Source organism: Argentina silus, assembly GCF_951799395.1.
Source record: "Argentina silus genome assembly, chromosome: 16".
In the NCBI taxonomy this organism is placed as follows: Eukaryota; Metazoa; Chordata; class Actinopteri; order Argentiniformes; family Argentinidae; genus Argentina; species Argentina silus.
The window spans coordinates 10,276,679-10,294,345 of record NC_139670.1 but is presented as its reverse complement, the minus strand read 5'-3'; the positions used below and the strand labels follow the sequence as shown (position 1 = coordinate 10,294,345).

Here is a 17,667-nt window from a genome sequence, read left to right as displayed (position 1 = left end):
TTGTTCTTATGGCCGTCATGGATAGAGAGGGTTGTGTAGGGAGGGGTACCCATCAGATTCCTAAAAAGCATCCAGAGGTGAGCCATACACTCACCGGCCACTTTATTAGGTACACCTTGCTAGTACCGGGTTGGTCCCCCTTTTGCCTTCAGAACTGCCTTAATTCTTTGTGGCATAGATTCAACAAGGTGCTGGAAACATTCCTCAGAGATTTTGGTCCATATTGACATGATAGCATCATTGCTGCAGATTTGTTGGCTGCACATCCATGATGCGAATCTCCCGTTCCATCACATCCCAAAGGTGCTCTATTGGATTGAGATCTGGTGACTGTGGAGGCCATTGGAGTACAGTGAACTCATTGTCATGTTCAAGAAACCAGTTTGAGATGAGGTTTGTGACATGGCGCGTTATCCTGCTGGAAGTAGCCATCAGAAGATGGGTACACTGTGGTCATAAAGGGATGGACATGGTCAGCAACAATACTCAGGTAGGCTGTGGCGTTTAAACGATGCTCAATTGGTACTAAGGGGCCCAAAGTGTGCCAAGAAAATATCCCCCACACCATTAGATATTTGCGTTAACAAGCAGTTGAACAGGTGTACCTAATAAAGTGGCCGGTGAGTGTATATCTCTTGAACAGTTTTGAGACAGTGAGACAGGCAGCAACATCTTTCAAACCAAGTCACATTTATTGAAGTTCACATTTACTCATTACAGTGCAATGCATTTTCTCCCTGATTTTCATTGTAGGACCACAGGATTCATTGGAGTTATACAGTATAGGCCTACAACATACAGTTCCACCACATATCATATTTTAATATCAGCATATTGTACTGATTTGATAATTCACAACATTTGGTTTGTAGCAGGCCTATATGTGCTTCATCCAAGATATTAACACAGTGTAACAGGGCAGTTATGTAACCTGTGTGCATTGAAGCATTCCTCTCTTGAAAGAGGAGTTAAATGTGTGTAGTGGTGGTGGTTTGCATTTTATGAAGGCATCCTTATGTCTAGTACTATTTTGGCACCATATCTCAGGTCAGACTGCAGATGTTAGCAATACACTTGCTGTTGTCTACTTACTCAGATAAACAATCTGTAGCTACAGTATTAATGTTGTGTAGCAGTATGGTTTGATTTGAATGAATGCCATAGGTACCGGTATTTATATTTTTAAAAAAAAAAGAAAAAGAAATCGAATAATTTCTATAGGCATAAGGACATTTGGCTCCACAGATTCAGTCTCTCCCTCTCCCTGTCCCTGTATGACATCATTATGGAAACAACAGTGTTCTATTAGACATCCTTCCATTCCCCATCAGAATCATCCTATCCTCGTAAACAAAGACTGTGCCAAAGGCATCGCTTTCCGGTGGGGTCTCAATGACCCCCTGCAAAGTGAGGTAGTGCACTCCCGTGTCATCTTTGTGGTATCCCCCGTCATGGTCATGTCCTGCCATGAAACAGACCACGCTCTTGTGGGACTGCAGTATGGAGAGTAACTCGTCATAATTCCAGGCCAAACAGATAGGGTCCGTGGAGCTAGGGTGCACAGGGAGATGGCCTGCAAAACAAAACAGTCTCATCTCATCAGTGATTTTGGAAACTAATTCAGTCTAGTTAACACTTACACTGTAGCCTATTGTGCAGCAATAGGAGTAGTGCGGCTGTTGCATCCACGTAGAGGCGGCGGTGCCAGGCGGCCAGCCGAGGTGACATCATGACAATTAGGTAATGATATAAGGATGTGTTATTGTGTGTTATTGTTATGCCACTGTAATGTGTGCTTTATGACATGAGGTTAAAGTAAAGCGTAATCGATGATGGTGTCTATATTGTCTGAACCCTTATGGACTTTACTCACTGACAATGGTGACCTTCTCCAGTTTCTCATCTGCCAGGGACAGAACCCCCTCCAGCCAATCCAATTGATCCTGACTGAATCCTCCATTGAATTTCACAAACCTTTGCTCCAACCCCGAAGGTGCTATAACATAATAATGCATAAATACATTAAACACAGGGCAATTCCATTCTGTTATTGGGAACATTTAGGCCTATTGCACACAATATAGTTGAAAGAATTACCTGGAGGGTGGTTGAGATCTTCATTATCATTGTGCTCCTTTAAAAGTGTCATTGCTTTCTGGTATTGCACACTTGACTCCTCTCTTCCGAGAAGGCTCACATCGTAAGCATCCAGAACGACAAATCGAAACTTGGGGGTTGGACTGAAGTGATAAGCATAGATATCGCCGGTTTTAGGTCGCCCCTCGCCGTCTTTAGAACCGGTTGAGCTGTTGAGCACGGAACCTAGGAGAGCGTCTCTACTGAAATTGTAAAACTCATGGTTGCCCCAAACATGATGCACTTCAACCGGACTGGAGTCAAACTCTCTCATCACTGTTTCCAAGGCCCGATCTGACGCGCCATACCTCTTATTGTAGCCATCGATGATGTCCCCGAGCTGAAGGATGAAAGTGGGTTTGACAGCTTCAGTGGTCCACCTTACCTGGGCATGGCGCAAGAGTTCAATACTGCTCCTGTAGTATCGTTTCCTTGTGTGTTTGTAATTGAAGCCATCGTCTATGTCGGCGTATTGAATGTCAGCGATTACCCCAAACGTAAATAGTGGTTGGGAACAGGTGTCCATCCCTGTTGTCATAGTTGCATTTCTCAAAATTGCTCTTTTAATCCACTTGGGAAAGTTGACAACACTACCATATGACCTAACGAGGTAGCCAGCTAAGCGCCTAACATTTTGGGCCGCAGCCAGACCGCTTGCAATTAGTAGCCTTCAATGGGAATAATTCGGAGTTGCACTCAGCTGTCGTTTTCCCACTTCTGCTAGATACAGCTAGATACTTCACAGTCTCAATTGATACAATTGTCCGAACGCCGGGGAGAGTGTACATGTCCGACCGCTGTCATTGGATTTGTTCACGAACATCATATCAGCGTTGGTACTGCGCAGAAGCAGCAATTCCGGTTGCATGGCAGGTTATGTTATCTAACAACAACAGAACAGGTTTAGGTCAAAGTGTAAGAATGCATAGGTTCTCTGTAAGCTACCACCAACCGCTTGCGCTTGTTGCGAATTGAACTCGAAATTACTCTGTGAACATCACAGTCATTACATAAATCTAGTCCTTGAGACTCTTTAAACAGACTCCGAAACAATAATTCGTCCAACCAAGTTCAGTGTCATGACTGGAAGCCCACAACTCCTCACAGGGTCGAACAGGTGTCACACCATGATGAAACAATAGACAATACCCGCTGAGTTTTTCAGTATTGACACTGGAGGGCAGCAGTGGTCATATAGTGTGGTTAGTTTTACTGCCATTCAAACTACACTAGGCCCACTCATCACATCAAGCCATATAGAACTGTATGAAGTCAATTAAAAGTAAAATGTAATAAAAAATAAAAATAAAAAAAAGAGGTATAATGACATGCTTTTTCTCAAAACGTTTTCACTCACTACAGTGGGATTGAGTAGAGGTACAGTACAGACAAGGCAGGACTAGAAAACGGAGGACGGGCTCGTTGTAATGCATGTAATGCAATAAGGAATGGTATCAAACACATGTGATTGATACAATTCCTCATTCCATTCCATTATTACAGTGAGCCTGAGTAGGGCCTACATATCAATTTTGAATTGAAAAAGGAAAATGACAGTTCTTCAGGGTTAAACTCTCAAATATCTGTGCCAGTGTTAGTTAACAGTTGTCCATCAAATAACAGTGTGTAATGAGTGTGTCTATGAGACCGATAATGGACCGCACGGCCCTGCTTTGCAGGGCTTTATTTAGACAACTTGAACTTGACTTGACATTTACTCATAAGCCATGAGATTTTACCATCTGCTTCATTAAAGATTAGCTTTGAAAACAGAGTATGATCCCAATCCATTGCCATCAAAGTGTGTTTTCTTGACACATGAATAGCACTGACGTTACTCAGAACCTGACGTTTGAATTATACCTATTTTAATCTTTAAACAGAAAATTGAACTCAGTCTATATCCAGTGCAGTAACCAATATCGCTTCATTTGATGAAGAATGCAAGAATGTTTTACAGCATCCTCACAGTAACACACACACACACACACACACACACACACACACACACACACACACACATTAAGACCTATTAAGCCCTATAAGCAGCCCACAGTAACCTTGCTTAGATAGGGGGCAGAATAATAAGCTGGGGGTTCATAGCCTGCTTGTTCATGATTTATCACCACTAGCAAAGTTTAATTAAAAGGAATAACAACTTGAATTGCATACAACACTTTAGGCTGGTTTCCCAGACTACATTATGCCTAATCCTAGACTAAAAATGGCATCTTCAATGGAGATTTTCCAGCGTGATTTAGTCCAGGACTAGACTTGATCGGTCTAGTCCTATAGTGACTATGCAACTTGCAGAAAGATTGCTTTGGCACTATCAGACACAGTGATTCCTACATTGAGGGTCAGGAGGACAATGTGGTTGCTTCAGGCTGGGCTTGGACTTGAGAGATACTTCTGTTTATCTGGGGGGGTCTCAAACATTTCAGAAGACTTTAAGTAGGCCACAGCAACACAGAAATATGGGAATCACAGCTGTAGGAAATTTGGGGTGCGATGTACGCCTGTCAATCGAGCATTACTTAGCACTGGCCCTTTTAGCGTCATCAAAGCTGATTCATGGATAGATGCTGCCAGAGGGGGCCTGAGGACCAGAGAATCTCTGCCACAGCCACTAGTCCACTGTAATCTCAAAGGCTTCTAAGAAGAGCCTAGGAGAATTTCTATTAAAGGTGTGACTAGTTATGCTTGTATTTATACGTGCAATCATAGCAATCACAAGGCACCCAAGATATGTTTGGAATTTATTTAAGTCAGCTAGTAAGCTATTGGAGCCCTCTATATCATTTTAAATGATACCCCAGATAACAAAAGATCTAAACAATCTATTTATCTGTACAGAACAGCCTTGTCTACCACAATACCCTTGATGTACATGTCCAAGAGACACCTGGAAGTCTATAGTCTACTCTACTAAGTATTTGACAAATATGAAACATCTTTATGACCAACATCACAACTCTTGTTAACCCTAACCCTAACATGTTAACAAAAGAATAGGCTACATTCTGATTCTGAGTATATTTCTATTTATTACGTATATCCAATGGAGGTTTACTGAATGCGTACAGTAGAGTACAGTGCTCTAAGCATGGCCATGCAGCATCAAAGGGGTTTGGCCTGAGAAGTGCCCCAGACAGAGGTCACTCTCCTCTGGCATTTTCCTCTGCCATGGATTTATGACAAAAGCTCAGCGACATTTCCTTAATATCACATACCAATCTCATCACCTCCCTCCACCCACACTTTCATAAGAGGCTTTGGCCCAAATATAGGTATTTGCTCAGTCTCCCCATGAGCCAAGAGGAGCCTTATAAAAGGAGTAGTGGGTCACAGCCATCAACATTTTTCAATTGGAACTTGTTGGTGAGTACATTCCTTGTGTATCTGTTATGGTTAGTGTGCTTGTAATAACTTGCATTGTAAATTGATTGACCAATTTGACGAGGGTAACCTTTTTCTTTTACAGAGACTTAATTAGAGAAAGGTTTACACAATCGTTTCTATTACCAGAAGGAGGCAAGAGTCTCTTTTTGATATCAAACAAGTCAACAATTAAAATGTACTTCTCATGTTCTGCAAGTGAAAAAAGCAATATCTAGAGTACTTACAGTGTTACTACACAGGTATAGAGGAACCTCATGCCAAGTATTACCTGATCATACATACCGTGGAAGGCTGGTGGAGGTAGAAATCGTAGGACGAGTTCATTGTAATGCATGAAATGGAATGAGAAATGTTATCGATACCATTTTTCAGAAATGGTATTGATTACATTTCTCATTCCATTCCACGCATTACAATGAGCCAGTCCTCCAACTCCACCAGCCTCCACTGATGTCAAGTATTATCTGATCATACTGTATGCACTGACATTTAATATTTGCTCCAACGTCCAATCTTGGACCCCAGTCCCCTTCCTGGGTGAGTTCCAGTGATGAGTTCAGACTCTGAGATGGCTGTGTATGGGGTGGCTGCGCCATACCTGCGGAAGCCTGAGAGGGAGAGGTTAGAAGTCCAGAACAGGCCCTTTGATGCCAAAAAGGCCGTGTTTGTGGCAGAGCCAAAGGAATTGTATGTCAAAGGCACTCTCCAAAGCAAAGACGGTGGCAAAGCTACTGTTAAAACTGAGGCGGGACAAGTAAGTCACCTGTTAAGGATAACACTGGTTCTAATGCCTTATACTGTATGTCATATAGGGAAGGCTGGTGGAGGTAGAAATCAGAGGACGGGCTCATTGTGATGCATGGAATAGAATAAGGAATGGTATCAAACACGTGTCAAACAAGTTTGTTTTACTAGCTAAGTAATTCGCTTATGAAGTATGTTTGTTCTCTCCCCAATTGTAGTCTATTACAGTTAAGGAGGACCAAGTCTTCCCCATGAACCCACCCAAGTATGATAAGATTGAGGACATGGCCATGATGACCCACCTCAATGAAGCCTCTGTGCTGTACAACCTCAAAGAGCGTTACGCAGCATGGATGATCTATGTAAGTCACTTCCAGCTTTTGCATTTACTCTCACCACATCACTGGAGGTAGAAATCGGAAGATGAGCTCATTGTAATGCAAGGAATTGAATAAGGAAAGGTATTATACACGTGTTTGATACCATTCTTCACTCCATTTCATGCATTACAATGAGCCCGTCCTCCGATTTATACCTCCACCAGCCTCCACTGCACCACATCTAGCCGATGACATTGACAAACTGGTCAATGATAACTAATGTTGTTAATGGCTGTTTCAGACCTACTCCGGGCTGTTCTGTGTCACTGTGAACCCCTATAAGTGGCTCCCAGTGTACAACCAGGAGGTTGTGTTAGCCTATAGGGGCAAGAAGCGCCAGGAGGCACCGCCCCACATCTTCTCCATCTCTGACAATGCCTATCAGTCCATGCTCACTGGTAAATAGTGTATTTAAGTAAATGGAGCCTTTGCAAATTTGGACATCCAAAATTGTATTTGACTCTTTACAGTTAGTTGTAGTGATGTCTTTCTATTTCTGTAAGTAACACATGACATTTTTGCTTATGCAGAAAATACTTAATAATGACTATATTGTAAGAGACATTATAGGATGTTCTTCTGATTGTAATTCTTTCTCTCTATCCAGATAGAGAAAATCAGTCTATCTTGATCACGTAAGTAACGAAGCATGAAGAACAAACAATAGCATTTACAGTAGGCTATGTATGCACTATGCAGTATGACAGAGATATTGTAGTTATCTTATGGATGTCCTTTACTGTTCTCTCAGTGGAGAATCCGGTGCAGGGAAGACTGTGAACACCAAGCGCGTTATCCAGTACTTTGCGGCAATCGCAGTGTCTGGGGACAAGAAGAAAGAGATTGCTGCCTCAGGCAAAAACAAGGTGTGCCGAACTTATCCTCTTCATTCTCCTTTCAAGAAACACCATTATGTCGGACCCATTGATTGCTTGATAGATTGACTGATTGATTGATTCACTGATTGATGACATACGTATATTGTTCTGTTGTGTCTCTAGGGAACTCTGGAAGATCAGATAATCTCTGCCAACCCTCTTCTGGAGGCCTTTGGGAATGCCAAGACTGTCAGGAATGACAACTCCTCTCGTTTTGTGAGTGAAGAGAGAAATAGTGATATCAGGTGTCACTTGTTAGTCATCTCTGGGTCTTTTAGTTTATTGCCAGTTATTTTGTTTTTGTTCTCCAGGGCAAATTTATCAGAATTCACTTTGGAACTACAGGAAAACTGTCTTCCGCTGACATTGAGACTTGTGAGTTTTGCCACATTCGGCTGAAAATATAAAATGTCATAATGTACTTACTGCTCTACACAACACAACACACTCTCTTTGCTTTGGCAGATCTATTGGAAAAATCCAGGGTGACATTCCAACTGTCGGCAGAGAGGAGCTACCATATCTTCTACCAGATCATGTCCAACAAGAAACCTGAGCTCATAGGTGCTGTCTGGGGAATGCTTTATTTCACAGTCCTATGTCAACTGATGTTTACCCAGTATTGAAATGTAGTGATGAGTGATTTTTTTACTTTATTAAAATAATCAAGCAGAATTGGTAACTACCAGTACCTAGATCCAGATGGTATGTACAGTACAGTAGTGACGCTTGTTTCAATAAATCTCAAACAAGGGAGGCTGGTGGAGGTAGAAATCGGAGGACAGGCTCATTGTAATGCATGGAATGGAATCAGGAATGGTATCAAACACTTGGCCGTCCTCCGATTTCAACCTCCACCAGCCTCCACTGATCTCAAACAAACTGTGTTTCTCTGTTCCTAAACCCAGGGACTCTTCTCATTACCACCAACCCCTATGACTTCCCATTTGTCAGCCAAGGGGAGATTAGCGTGGCCAGTATTAACGACAGTGATGAACTGATGGCCACAGATGTAAGGCAATAGAATTCAGGCTTAATGGAATCATGTTGGATTGAAACCCAGTTTTAACATAATCCCTAAAAAAAGTGTCTTTAGTTAAAAATCACCCTTCAACCAATGTGCTTTCAGAGTGCTGTGGACATACTGGGGTTCACTGGAGAGGAGAAGGTTGGCATCTACAAGCTGACTGGTGCTGTGATGCATCATGGGAACATGAAGTTCAAGCAGAGGCAGCGAGAGGAGCAGGCTGAGCCAGATGGCACAGAGGGTAAAACTTAGGCCATTTTTCAATTGTTAGAAACTTGATTCTAATTCTTCTTGAACTTGATCTGCTCCTCCGTCCTCCACTCGCCTCCTTCTCAAAAAGCATTGTAGGAGAATACCTAAGGAGAGGAACCTAGATATTCTCCTCTATAAGTTTCTAAGAATTGAGAAAGAGACTTAGGCTATACTGTATGTCACTCCTTATTAACTTCCCTTTCATCCAACATGAAAGGTGAGGATGGGTGAAAACATTATAACAGACACTAGGTGGAGCTATTGCTCAGAATCACAATGGGACTGAATGGGGCAGAGGGAGGAAGGCAACTGACTCAACAGACTAGCCACTCAACAGTCTATGTATTCACTCAAAATGTATTCAGTATCTGGAAAATAACAAAATGGATTTTTATATATAAATGGATATTGCAGTATTCTTTACTCTTTTTTGCTCTCTCAGTGGCTGACAAAGTTGCCTACCTCCTGGGCCTGAACTCAGCAGACCTGCTCAAGGCCCTCTGCTACCCCAGAGTGAAGGTTGGGAATGAATATGTCACCAAAGGGCAGACAGTTCAGCAGGTATTTACTCTCTTGTGTTTTAAAAAAACAAACATAATTTGGTCTCATATCAAAATAATTTCTGTGAAAGTCAATGTTTATGTTCTTCTGTGAACATGTTTATGATCTGCAGGTTTACAACTCGATTGGTGCATTGGCTAAATCTGTCTATGAGAAGATGTTTCTTTGGATGGTCGTCCGCATCAACCAGATGTTGGACACCATGCAACCAAGGCAATTCTTCATTGGAGTCTTGGATATTGCTGGGTTTGAGATTTTTGATGTAAGTCTGAACTGTTTTAAAGAATATCTACAATTTCCCATTATCATAAAATTGACCCATATTAATCATAACAAGACCATGATTTTCTTTGAAGTACAACAGTCTGGAGCAGCTGTGTATCAACTTCACCAATGAGAAACTGCAACAGTTTTTCAACCATCACATGTTTGTGCTGGAACAAGAGGAGTACAAGAAAGAAGGAATCGAATGGGAATTCATCGACTTTGGAATGGACTTGGCTGCCTGTATTGAGCTTATTGAGAAGGTTAGAAATACTATACCCATGATATATATATATATATATATTTTCAATTTGTATTACTGAGATCATTTGAATCAAATATACAACATGTAATTAATTGGTTGATTCACAGCCAATGGGCATTTTCTCCATCCTTGAGGAGGAGTGTATGTTCCCTAAGGCCTCAGACACCACCTTCAAGAACAAGCTGTATGACCAGCATCTTGGAAAATCAAACAACTTCCAGAAGCCCAAGCCAGTCAAAGGCAAGGCGGAGGCCCACTTCTCCCTGGTGCACTATGCCGGCACTGTAGACTACAACATCAGTGGATGGCTGGACAAGAACAAGGACCCTCTGAACGACACTGTCGTTCAACTTTACCAGAAGGCTGCCTTAAAGTTGCTGGCTTTCCTCTACTCTAGCTATTCTTCCACTCAGGGTAGGAACATGAAATTATAAGGACAATGTGGTCCACTCAAACGGTTTATCACTGAGTGCCCACAATTTCTAAGGACTGTAAGATCCCAACCTTTCCATGACCACGTCCATGTTGGAGCCAGATGTTGTTATTATAGCCATTGATTAACTTGATTGTGTCTTTCAACTGTTTTTCTCTGCAGAGAGTAGTGGAGGAAGCAGTGTTGGTAGTGGTGGGAAGAAACCTACCAAGAAAAAGGGTTCTTCTTTCCAGACTGTGTCAGCCCTCTTCAGAGTTAGTACTATGGAGAATGAACAACACATGATAACTTTCTTAATCCTTTTTACATGTTGATTAAACTGTCAGTTAGGTTGTTGTGGCAATGTGATGATGATATGATTGTAATACCTGTTGTTATAACATTGTAATATACATGCAATTATTGCATTCAATAGGAGAACTTGGGGAAGCTGATGACTAATTTGAAAAGCACCCATCCCCATTTTGTGAGATGTCTGATTCCAAATGAGACTAAAACCCCAGGTAAACAAAAGCACCACACCACATTGTTGTCTTAACATTTTAGAATTACAGCTGTTGCCCACGATTGTGATGTGCTCTTTTTCAGGTACTATGGAAAACCATCTGGTTATCCACCAGCTGAGGTGTAATGGAGTACTGGAAGGAATCAGAATCTGCAGAAAGGGTTTCCCAAGTAGAATACAGTATGGGGACTTCAAGCAGAGGTATTTTGCATTTTAATACCTTTTATGTAAGAACCCTTTTCTGCGAACATACCTCTAATATTGAGACCTTTTTCCCACCAGGTATAAAGTATTGAATGCCAGTGTCATCCCAGAGGGCCAGTTCATTGACAATAAGAAAGCTGCAGAAAAGCTCCTGGGGTCTATCGATGTGGACCACACTCAGTATAAATTTGGGTACACTAAGGCAAGTCAATTTAAATATGATTAGTTCTGAGATAGACCTTTAGTCGTCCTTGGATATTTGATATCAGATATAAACACAGAGTCCTTGTTACATCGGAGGATGTGGTCATATCAAAATGGCCTCAAATATCTATTTCCGACAGGTGTTCTTCAAGGCAGGTCTCCTGGGATTGCTGGAGGAGATGAGGGATGAAAAATTGGCCGCCCTCATCACCATCACTCAGGCCCTGTGTCGCGGGTACCTCATGAGGACAGAGTATTGGAAGATGATTGAGAGGAGGTAATGACTATGATGATAGATTTTGATGACCAAACCTGAGCTAGGACTTGATCTCAGTTTGATATAACCACACACATCTCAAGACAGAATTTGGCCCTTAGATGGCATTGAGTATGTTTATATCAAAGAAGCCTAATTTGTTATCTCTTAACAGAGAATCCATTTACATTGTCCAATACAACATGCGCTCTTTCATGAATGTGAAACACTGGCCATGGATGAAGCTGTACTTCAAGATCAAGCCACTCCTGAGGAGTGCTGAGACCGAGAAGGAAATGGCCACCATGAAAGTGGAGTTCACTAAGTGTAAAGAGGACTTGATCAAGGCTGAGACCAAGAGGAAGGAGATGGAGGCCAAAATGGTGTCCCTGCTCCAGGAGAAGAATGACTTGCGACTGCAAGTTCAATCTGTGAGTATACAGTATTGTTAATCCATATGAACATATTATGAACATTTTATTTGTTGGTTATTATCATGTTAATAACCAACATGTAAGCAAAGTCAATATGAGTGGGGCATGATATGACATCCATTGACAAGTATCTTGTTTCTAATGAAACAACTTCTCCTCAGGAAAGTGAGAACCTGTCAGATGCAGAGGAACGATGTGAAGGGCTCATCAAAAACAAGATTCAGCTGGAGGCCAAAGCCAAAGAGCTGACTGAGAGGCTGGAGGATGAGGAGGAGATAACTGCTGAGCTGACAGCCAAGAAGAGGAAACTGGAGGATGAGTGCTCTGAACTGAAGAGAGACATTGATGACCTGGAGCTCACTCTGGCCAAAGTGGAGAAGGAGAAACATGCCACTGAAAACAAGGTAAAGAATTTTAAAAGGATGTTCAGTATGTATATTTTTCCAAAGAGGCAACATTGCTCTATTTGCTGATCTGTCTGTGTTCCACAAACAATCAGGTGAAAAATCTGACTGAGGAAATTTCCACTTTGGATGAGACTGTTGGGAAGTTATCCAAGGAGAAGAATGCCCTCCAAGAGGCCCACCAGCAGACACTGGAGGATCTCCAAGCCGAGGAAGACAAAGTCAACACTCTGACCAAAGCCAAGGTCAAGCTGGAACAGCAAGTGGACGATGTAAGTCTAAGACTTTTTCCCAGTGAGATTATGTTCATTTGATAATACAATAATGATTGTAACCGTTTTCCCAATTTCACAGCTTGAGGGTTCTCTGGAGCATGAGAAAAAGATTTGCATGGATATGGAGAGGACCAAACGGAAACTTGAAGGGGATCTGAAACTGACTCAAGAATCTGTAATGGATCTAGAGAATGACAAGCAGCAACTGGAGGATCGACTTAAGAAGTATGAAAATAACTTGTTAAAATGTATCAGTTTCCTCAAACATGACCTTGTTATCTTACTACACACATGCCCTAATCATAACATATGGTTTGACAGGAAAGACTTTGAATTCAGCCAGCTTCTCACCAAAATGGAGGATGAGCAAAGTTTAGCGGGACAAGCTCAGAAGAAGATAAAGGAGCTTCAGGTAATCAATGACCCAATATTCAGAATCACAAATTAATGGTCAAATGAAGACTCTTGTGTATTAAAACATTGTTGTGTATTCTGTTTCCTCCAGGCCCGTATTGAGGAGCTAGAGGAGGAGCTAGAAGCTGATAGAGCTGCCAGGGCTAAGGTGGAGAAGCAGAGGTCTGATCTCTCCAGGGAACTAGAGGATATCAGCGAGAGAGTGGAGGAGGCTCGTGGAGCCACCACTGCTCAGATCGAGATTAACAAGAAGCGTGAGGCTGAGTTTCAGAAACTGAGACGTGACTTGGAAGAGTCGACTCTGCACCATGAAGCGACCAGCGCAGCTCTGCGTAAGAAACATGCAGACAGCATGGCAGAGCTGGGAGAGCACACTGACAACCTGCAGCGTGTCAAACTGAAGTTGGAGAAGGAGAAGAGCGAGTATAAAATGGAGATTGATGACCTGGCCAATAACGTGGCGGCAGTGTCCAAATTAAAGGTAGAGTAAAATAGCATTCTGATACAGAAACCTCCATACGTGCATCGTCAAGAAAGAAAAAACTGATAACATTGTTGTACTTCATTGTTTTCCAAGGCTAATTATGAGAAGATGTGTCGTACTTTGGAGGACCAGTTGAGTGAATACAAGGCGAGGCATGATGAGAACGCTCGCCAGATTACTGAACTCAGTGCTCAAACAGCAAGACTTCAGACTGAGAATGGTATGGACAAGCATTATGTATTGGATCAAGGTATTTGGACTTCAGCACAATTACAGATCACATTTTCTCATGGAGAATATTCTGATACTTTTTCCTTAAGGTGAGTTTTCCCGCAACCTTGAAGAGAAAAACGTAATGTTTTCTCAGATGTCACGAACTAAGTTGGCCTTCACTCAGCAAATTGAAGAACTGAAGAGGCATTTGGAGGAAGAAACAAAGGTTTGTTCTTCACACCTTCGATAACTCTGTAATTACTGTAGCACCAACATTGTATGACCATGCTGTTACATTATTATGTAACATCATGTTAATACAATTATGTTACTCAAGTAATAACAGTGTTATTACACAGGTATAGGGACAACTTAATGTAAAGTGTTACCCTTAGTTTTTTTTACTGCATCCATACAGTATCCTTGTCGCAACACAATATAAATAAACATTCTTGCAAATGTTCGGAAATCCTAGATCAAAACCAATTCTCTTCACTCTGTGTAAGGATATGTATCTTTTATCTAATCTGTAGTAATCTCTTTTCAGGCTAAGAACGCCCTTGCCCATGGCCTCCACTCATCACGCCATGACTGTGATCTTCTGAGGGAGCAGTATGAGGAGGAGCAGGAGGCCAAGGCTGAGCTGCAGAGGGGAATGTCCAGGGCTAATGGAGAAGTGGCTCAGTGGAGAACCAAATACGAGACTGATGCCATCCAGCGAACTGATGAACTGGAAGAGGCCAAGTGAGTGAGATGAACATCTCAGCCTCCATAGCCATGTATCATTTTTCCATAAAATCCCAAACCGTTAAGATGATACAATGTTAAAGATTAACTGATTTTTTTTCCTCAGGAAGAAGCTTGCCCTGCGTTTGCAGGATGCAGAGGAGGCCATTGTAGCTGTGAATGCCAAGTGCTCATCTTTGGAGAAGACCAAGCAGAGGCTGCAGAATGAAGTGGAGGACCTCATGGTGGATGTGGAGAGAGCCAACGCACAAGCGGCTGTCCTGGATAAGAAGCAGAGAAATTTTGACAAGGTAACAGACTTGTAGCAAATGTATTACAGCCACCATAGCAAGACAGGCTATCTCATCAAATTTGTCAACTTTTCAGCATAGCTCTATAGTGTTAGATTGAACCTGGATCATCAGATGGGCTCAGACTTGACTCAATTAGAAATAGCAAAAGAAACTCAGTTGTCCACCTTTGACCAAGATCTTTCTAACTCCCTCATAGATTGTGGCTGAATGGAAGCAGAAGTACGGGGAGACTCAGTCAGAGCTGGAAGGAGCTCAGAAAGAGTCTCGCTCCCTCAGCACTGAGCTCTTCAAGATGAAGCACTCATATGAGGAGGCTTTGGAGCACCTGGAGGCCCTGAAACGAGAGAATAAGAACCTGCAACGTATGCAAAAGACATAATACTATGTCTATCTTTAGGTTTAAACCTTTGATCTGTCATTAACCGTTATACTCATGTTATTCCAGAGGAAATCTCTGATCTGACTGAGCAACTTGGTGAGAATGGGAAAGCCATCTATGAGCTGGAGAAGAACAAGAAGCAAACCGAGACTGAGAAGACTGAGGTCCAAATCTCTCTTGAGGAGGCTGAGGTTTGTGCTAATGGGAAAAAAACATTTGAAATGAATCATTAATTGATTAATTTCAGTCTTGATGGCAGATAATATTTCTTGTTGTTTGTTTTCTAAAAACTTGACCTTTATTCCAGGCTTCTCTGGAACATGAAGAAACCAAGATTCTTCGCATCCAGCTGGAGCTGACTCAGGTCAAGGGAGACGTGGACAGGAAGTTGGCTGAGAAGGACGAAGAGATTGAGCAAATTAAACGAAACAATCAATGTGTGTTGGACACAATCCAGTCGACTTTAGATTGTGAAATACGTAGCAGGAATGATGCACTGAGGATCAAAAAGAAGATGGAATGTGACCTCAATGAGATGGAGATCCAGCTGAGCCATGCCAACCGACAGGCTGCTGAGGCCCAGAAGCAGCTGAGGACCATCCAGGCCCACATCAAGGTAACAAGAGTAATGCAATACTGTACATATAAGGTTTATGATAAGGTACTCTTTTGATTTGGTATATTTTTCTCAAGGGTCTTTATATTGCATCAGAGGGTGGTGCATGGGCAATGCACAACATTGTTGATAAAGAGCATTTGTTCAGGTTGCATATACCTGTACATTTCTTCAGGATGTGATGATTCAGCTGGACGAGGCATTGCGTAGCCAGGAGGATCTGAAGGAGCAGGCCGCCATGGTGGAGCGCAGGAGTGTCTTGATGCAGGCGGAGGTGGAGGAGCTGAGGGCTGCGCTGGAGCAGACGGAGAGGAGCCGCAAAATGGCAGAGCAGGAGCTGGCTGATGCCTGTGAGAGAGTGGGGCTGCTGCACTCTCAGGTGATGATTTATCATTATCTGTGCCAGTTAATTGAAGGTTGAAATCCCCATATAATTAGTGGCACTGGTAGCTTTTATCAGTATGTATTTAGCATTGTTAACACATTTTCCCAGGTCATTGCTGTTTTTTTTCAATGTTATTACAGAACGCCAGTCTTCTCAACGCCAAGAGGAAGCTGGATGCAGATGTCAATCACCTGCAAGTTCAGGTTGAGGATGCTGTCCAAGAAGCCCGAAATGCAGAGGAAAAGGCCAAGAAGGCTATTACTGATGTAAGTATCATGTTTTTGAGGTTACACTTACAATATAACTATTGCTAAGAATTTTCAATTTAGGGTTAGTACTCGGCAATGATAATGTGGTGAAATGTGACCCAACGCAGGCAGCCATGATGGCTGAGGAGCTGAAGAAGGAGCAAGACACCAGCAGCCACCTGGAGAGGATGAAGAAGAACCTGGAGGTCACAGTCAAGGACCTGCAGCACCGTCTGGACGAGGCTGAGAATCTGGCCATGAAGGGAGGCAAGAAGCAGCTCCAGAAACTGGAGGCTCGGGTAACCTTTTAACAAAATCTAAATGATATCATTGGGACTACGATACACCATCATATGTGGTATTGATCCTTTCCAATTGGTCATTGTTGAGATTTGGTCCAATCTTTTGCAGGTGCGTGAGCTGGAGGGAGAGCTGGAGGCCGAACAGAAGAGGGTAACTGATGCCATCAAAGGAGTCCATAAATATGAGAGGAGAGTCAAGGAGCTCACCTACCAGGTCAGGACTGTGTTCAAATCAGTCAGAGTAACATTAATAGACAGTTTGAGGTGATCCTATTCCAATCCTGATTGATTATCTTCCCTTTTGCCAGACTGAAGAGGACAAGAAGAATGCTCAGAGACTCCAGGACCTGGTGGACAAGCTGCAGCTGAAAGTGAAGGCCTACAAACACCAAGCTGAGGCAGCTGTAAGATAAGATCTGTAGCCTATACTGTGGGACAGTGGAGGCTGGTCGAGATAGAAATCGGAGGACGGGCTCATTGTAATGCATGGATTCGAATGAGGAATGGTATCAAACACGTGTGTGGGATCATAACAGTTTGACAGGATGATAATCATGGTGTGGTCATTGTTACAGGAGCAACAGGCCAATACTCACCTGACTAAGTTCAGGAAGGTGCAGCATGAGCTGGAGGAGGCAGAGGAGCGGGCTGACATCGCTGAGTCCCAGATCAACAGGATGAGAGCCAAGAGCAGGGATATTGGAAAGGTACTGTACTGTTCAGTCTTCAGTTAGGGTTAGAGTCACATGTCTATGTCAGTGATTTTCGCAAAGGAATACAATACAATATTTTCTCTTATCAATAATAGGTACAAACACTTTGCAAATCTGGTCCTAGTATAGGCATTATACAATTGATTGTATATGTTTGAATATCCAATTGACATCTCCTTTCCATTTCCGTTTTGTCCCATCAGCCCACTGAATCTGAGTAGAAGACCTAGATGTGATGCCTGGGTTCCT

General features: G+C 42.5%; 2 protein-coding genes across 2 annotated transcripts; one reads left to right on the top strand and one right to left on the bottom strand.

The window, feature by feature from the left end:
• Positions 1-671: 671 nt before the first annotated feature.
• Positions 672-2,944, bottom strand: adprm (ADP-ribose/CDP-alcohol diphosphatase, manganese-dependent). Its single transcript, XM_083687422.1, has 3 exons — positions 2,098-2,944; positions 1,874-1,996; positions 672-1,573 (listed from the first exon to the last, which is right to left on the bottom strand). The coding sequence occupies exons 1-3, from the start codon at positions 2,672-2,674 to the stop codon at positions 1,284-1,286; spliced, it is 990 nt and encodes a 329-aa protein (XP_083543548.1). The 5' UTR covers positions 2,675-2,944; the 3' UTR covers positions 672-1,283.
• A 3,144-nt stretch (positions 2,945-6,088) lies between these two features.
• On the top strand, positions 6,089-17,639 carry LOC310817213 (myosin-4-like; the record flags this gene model as incomplete). Its single annotated transcript, XM_083687654.1, has 39 exons — positions 6,089-6,292; positions 6,501-6,644; positions 6,904-7,060; positions 7,270-7,297; positions 7,414-7,528; positions 7,664-7,756; positions 7,852-7,915; positions 8,006-8,104; positions 8,449-8,552; positions 8,670-8,808; positions 9,262-9,380; positions 9,493-9,642; positions 9,737-9,907; positions 10,017-10,323; positions 10,505-10,596; positions 10,758-10,845; positions 10,931-11,048; positions 11,130-11,253; positions 11,396-11,532; positions 11,687-11,942; positions 12,107-12,349; positions 12,445-12,621; positions 12,704-12,849; positions 12,946-13,036; positions 13,130-13,519; positions 13,616-13,742; positions 13,843-13,961; positions 14,283-14,479; positions 14,589-14,772; positions 14,972-15,137; positions 15,221-15,345; positions 15,462-15,770; positions 15,946-16,149; positions 16,296-16,421; positions 16,532-16,702; positions 16,815-16,919; positions 17,014-17,109; positions 17,281-17,412; positions 17,622-17,639. The coding sequence occupies 39 exons, from the start codon at positions 6,089-6,091 to the stop codon at positions 17,637-17,639; spliced, it is 5,835 nt and encodes a 1,944-aa protein (XP_083543780.1).
• Between the last annotated feature and the right edge of the window lie 28 nt (positions 17,640-17,667).

Coding starts and splice junctions, on each gene's coding strand:
- adprm (XM_083687422.1), bottom strand. CDS start 2,674: ATGACAACAGGGATGGACACCTGTTCCCAACCACTATTTACGTTTGGG. Junction 1,997..2,097: donor AGATCTCAACCACCCTCCAG/GTAATTCTTTCA, acceptor ATTATGTTATAG/CACCTTCGGGGTTGGAGCAA. Junction 1,574..1,873: donor GGAGAAGGTCACCATTGTCA/GTGAGTAAAGTC, acceptor TTTGTTTTGCAG/GCCATCTCCCTGTGCACCCT.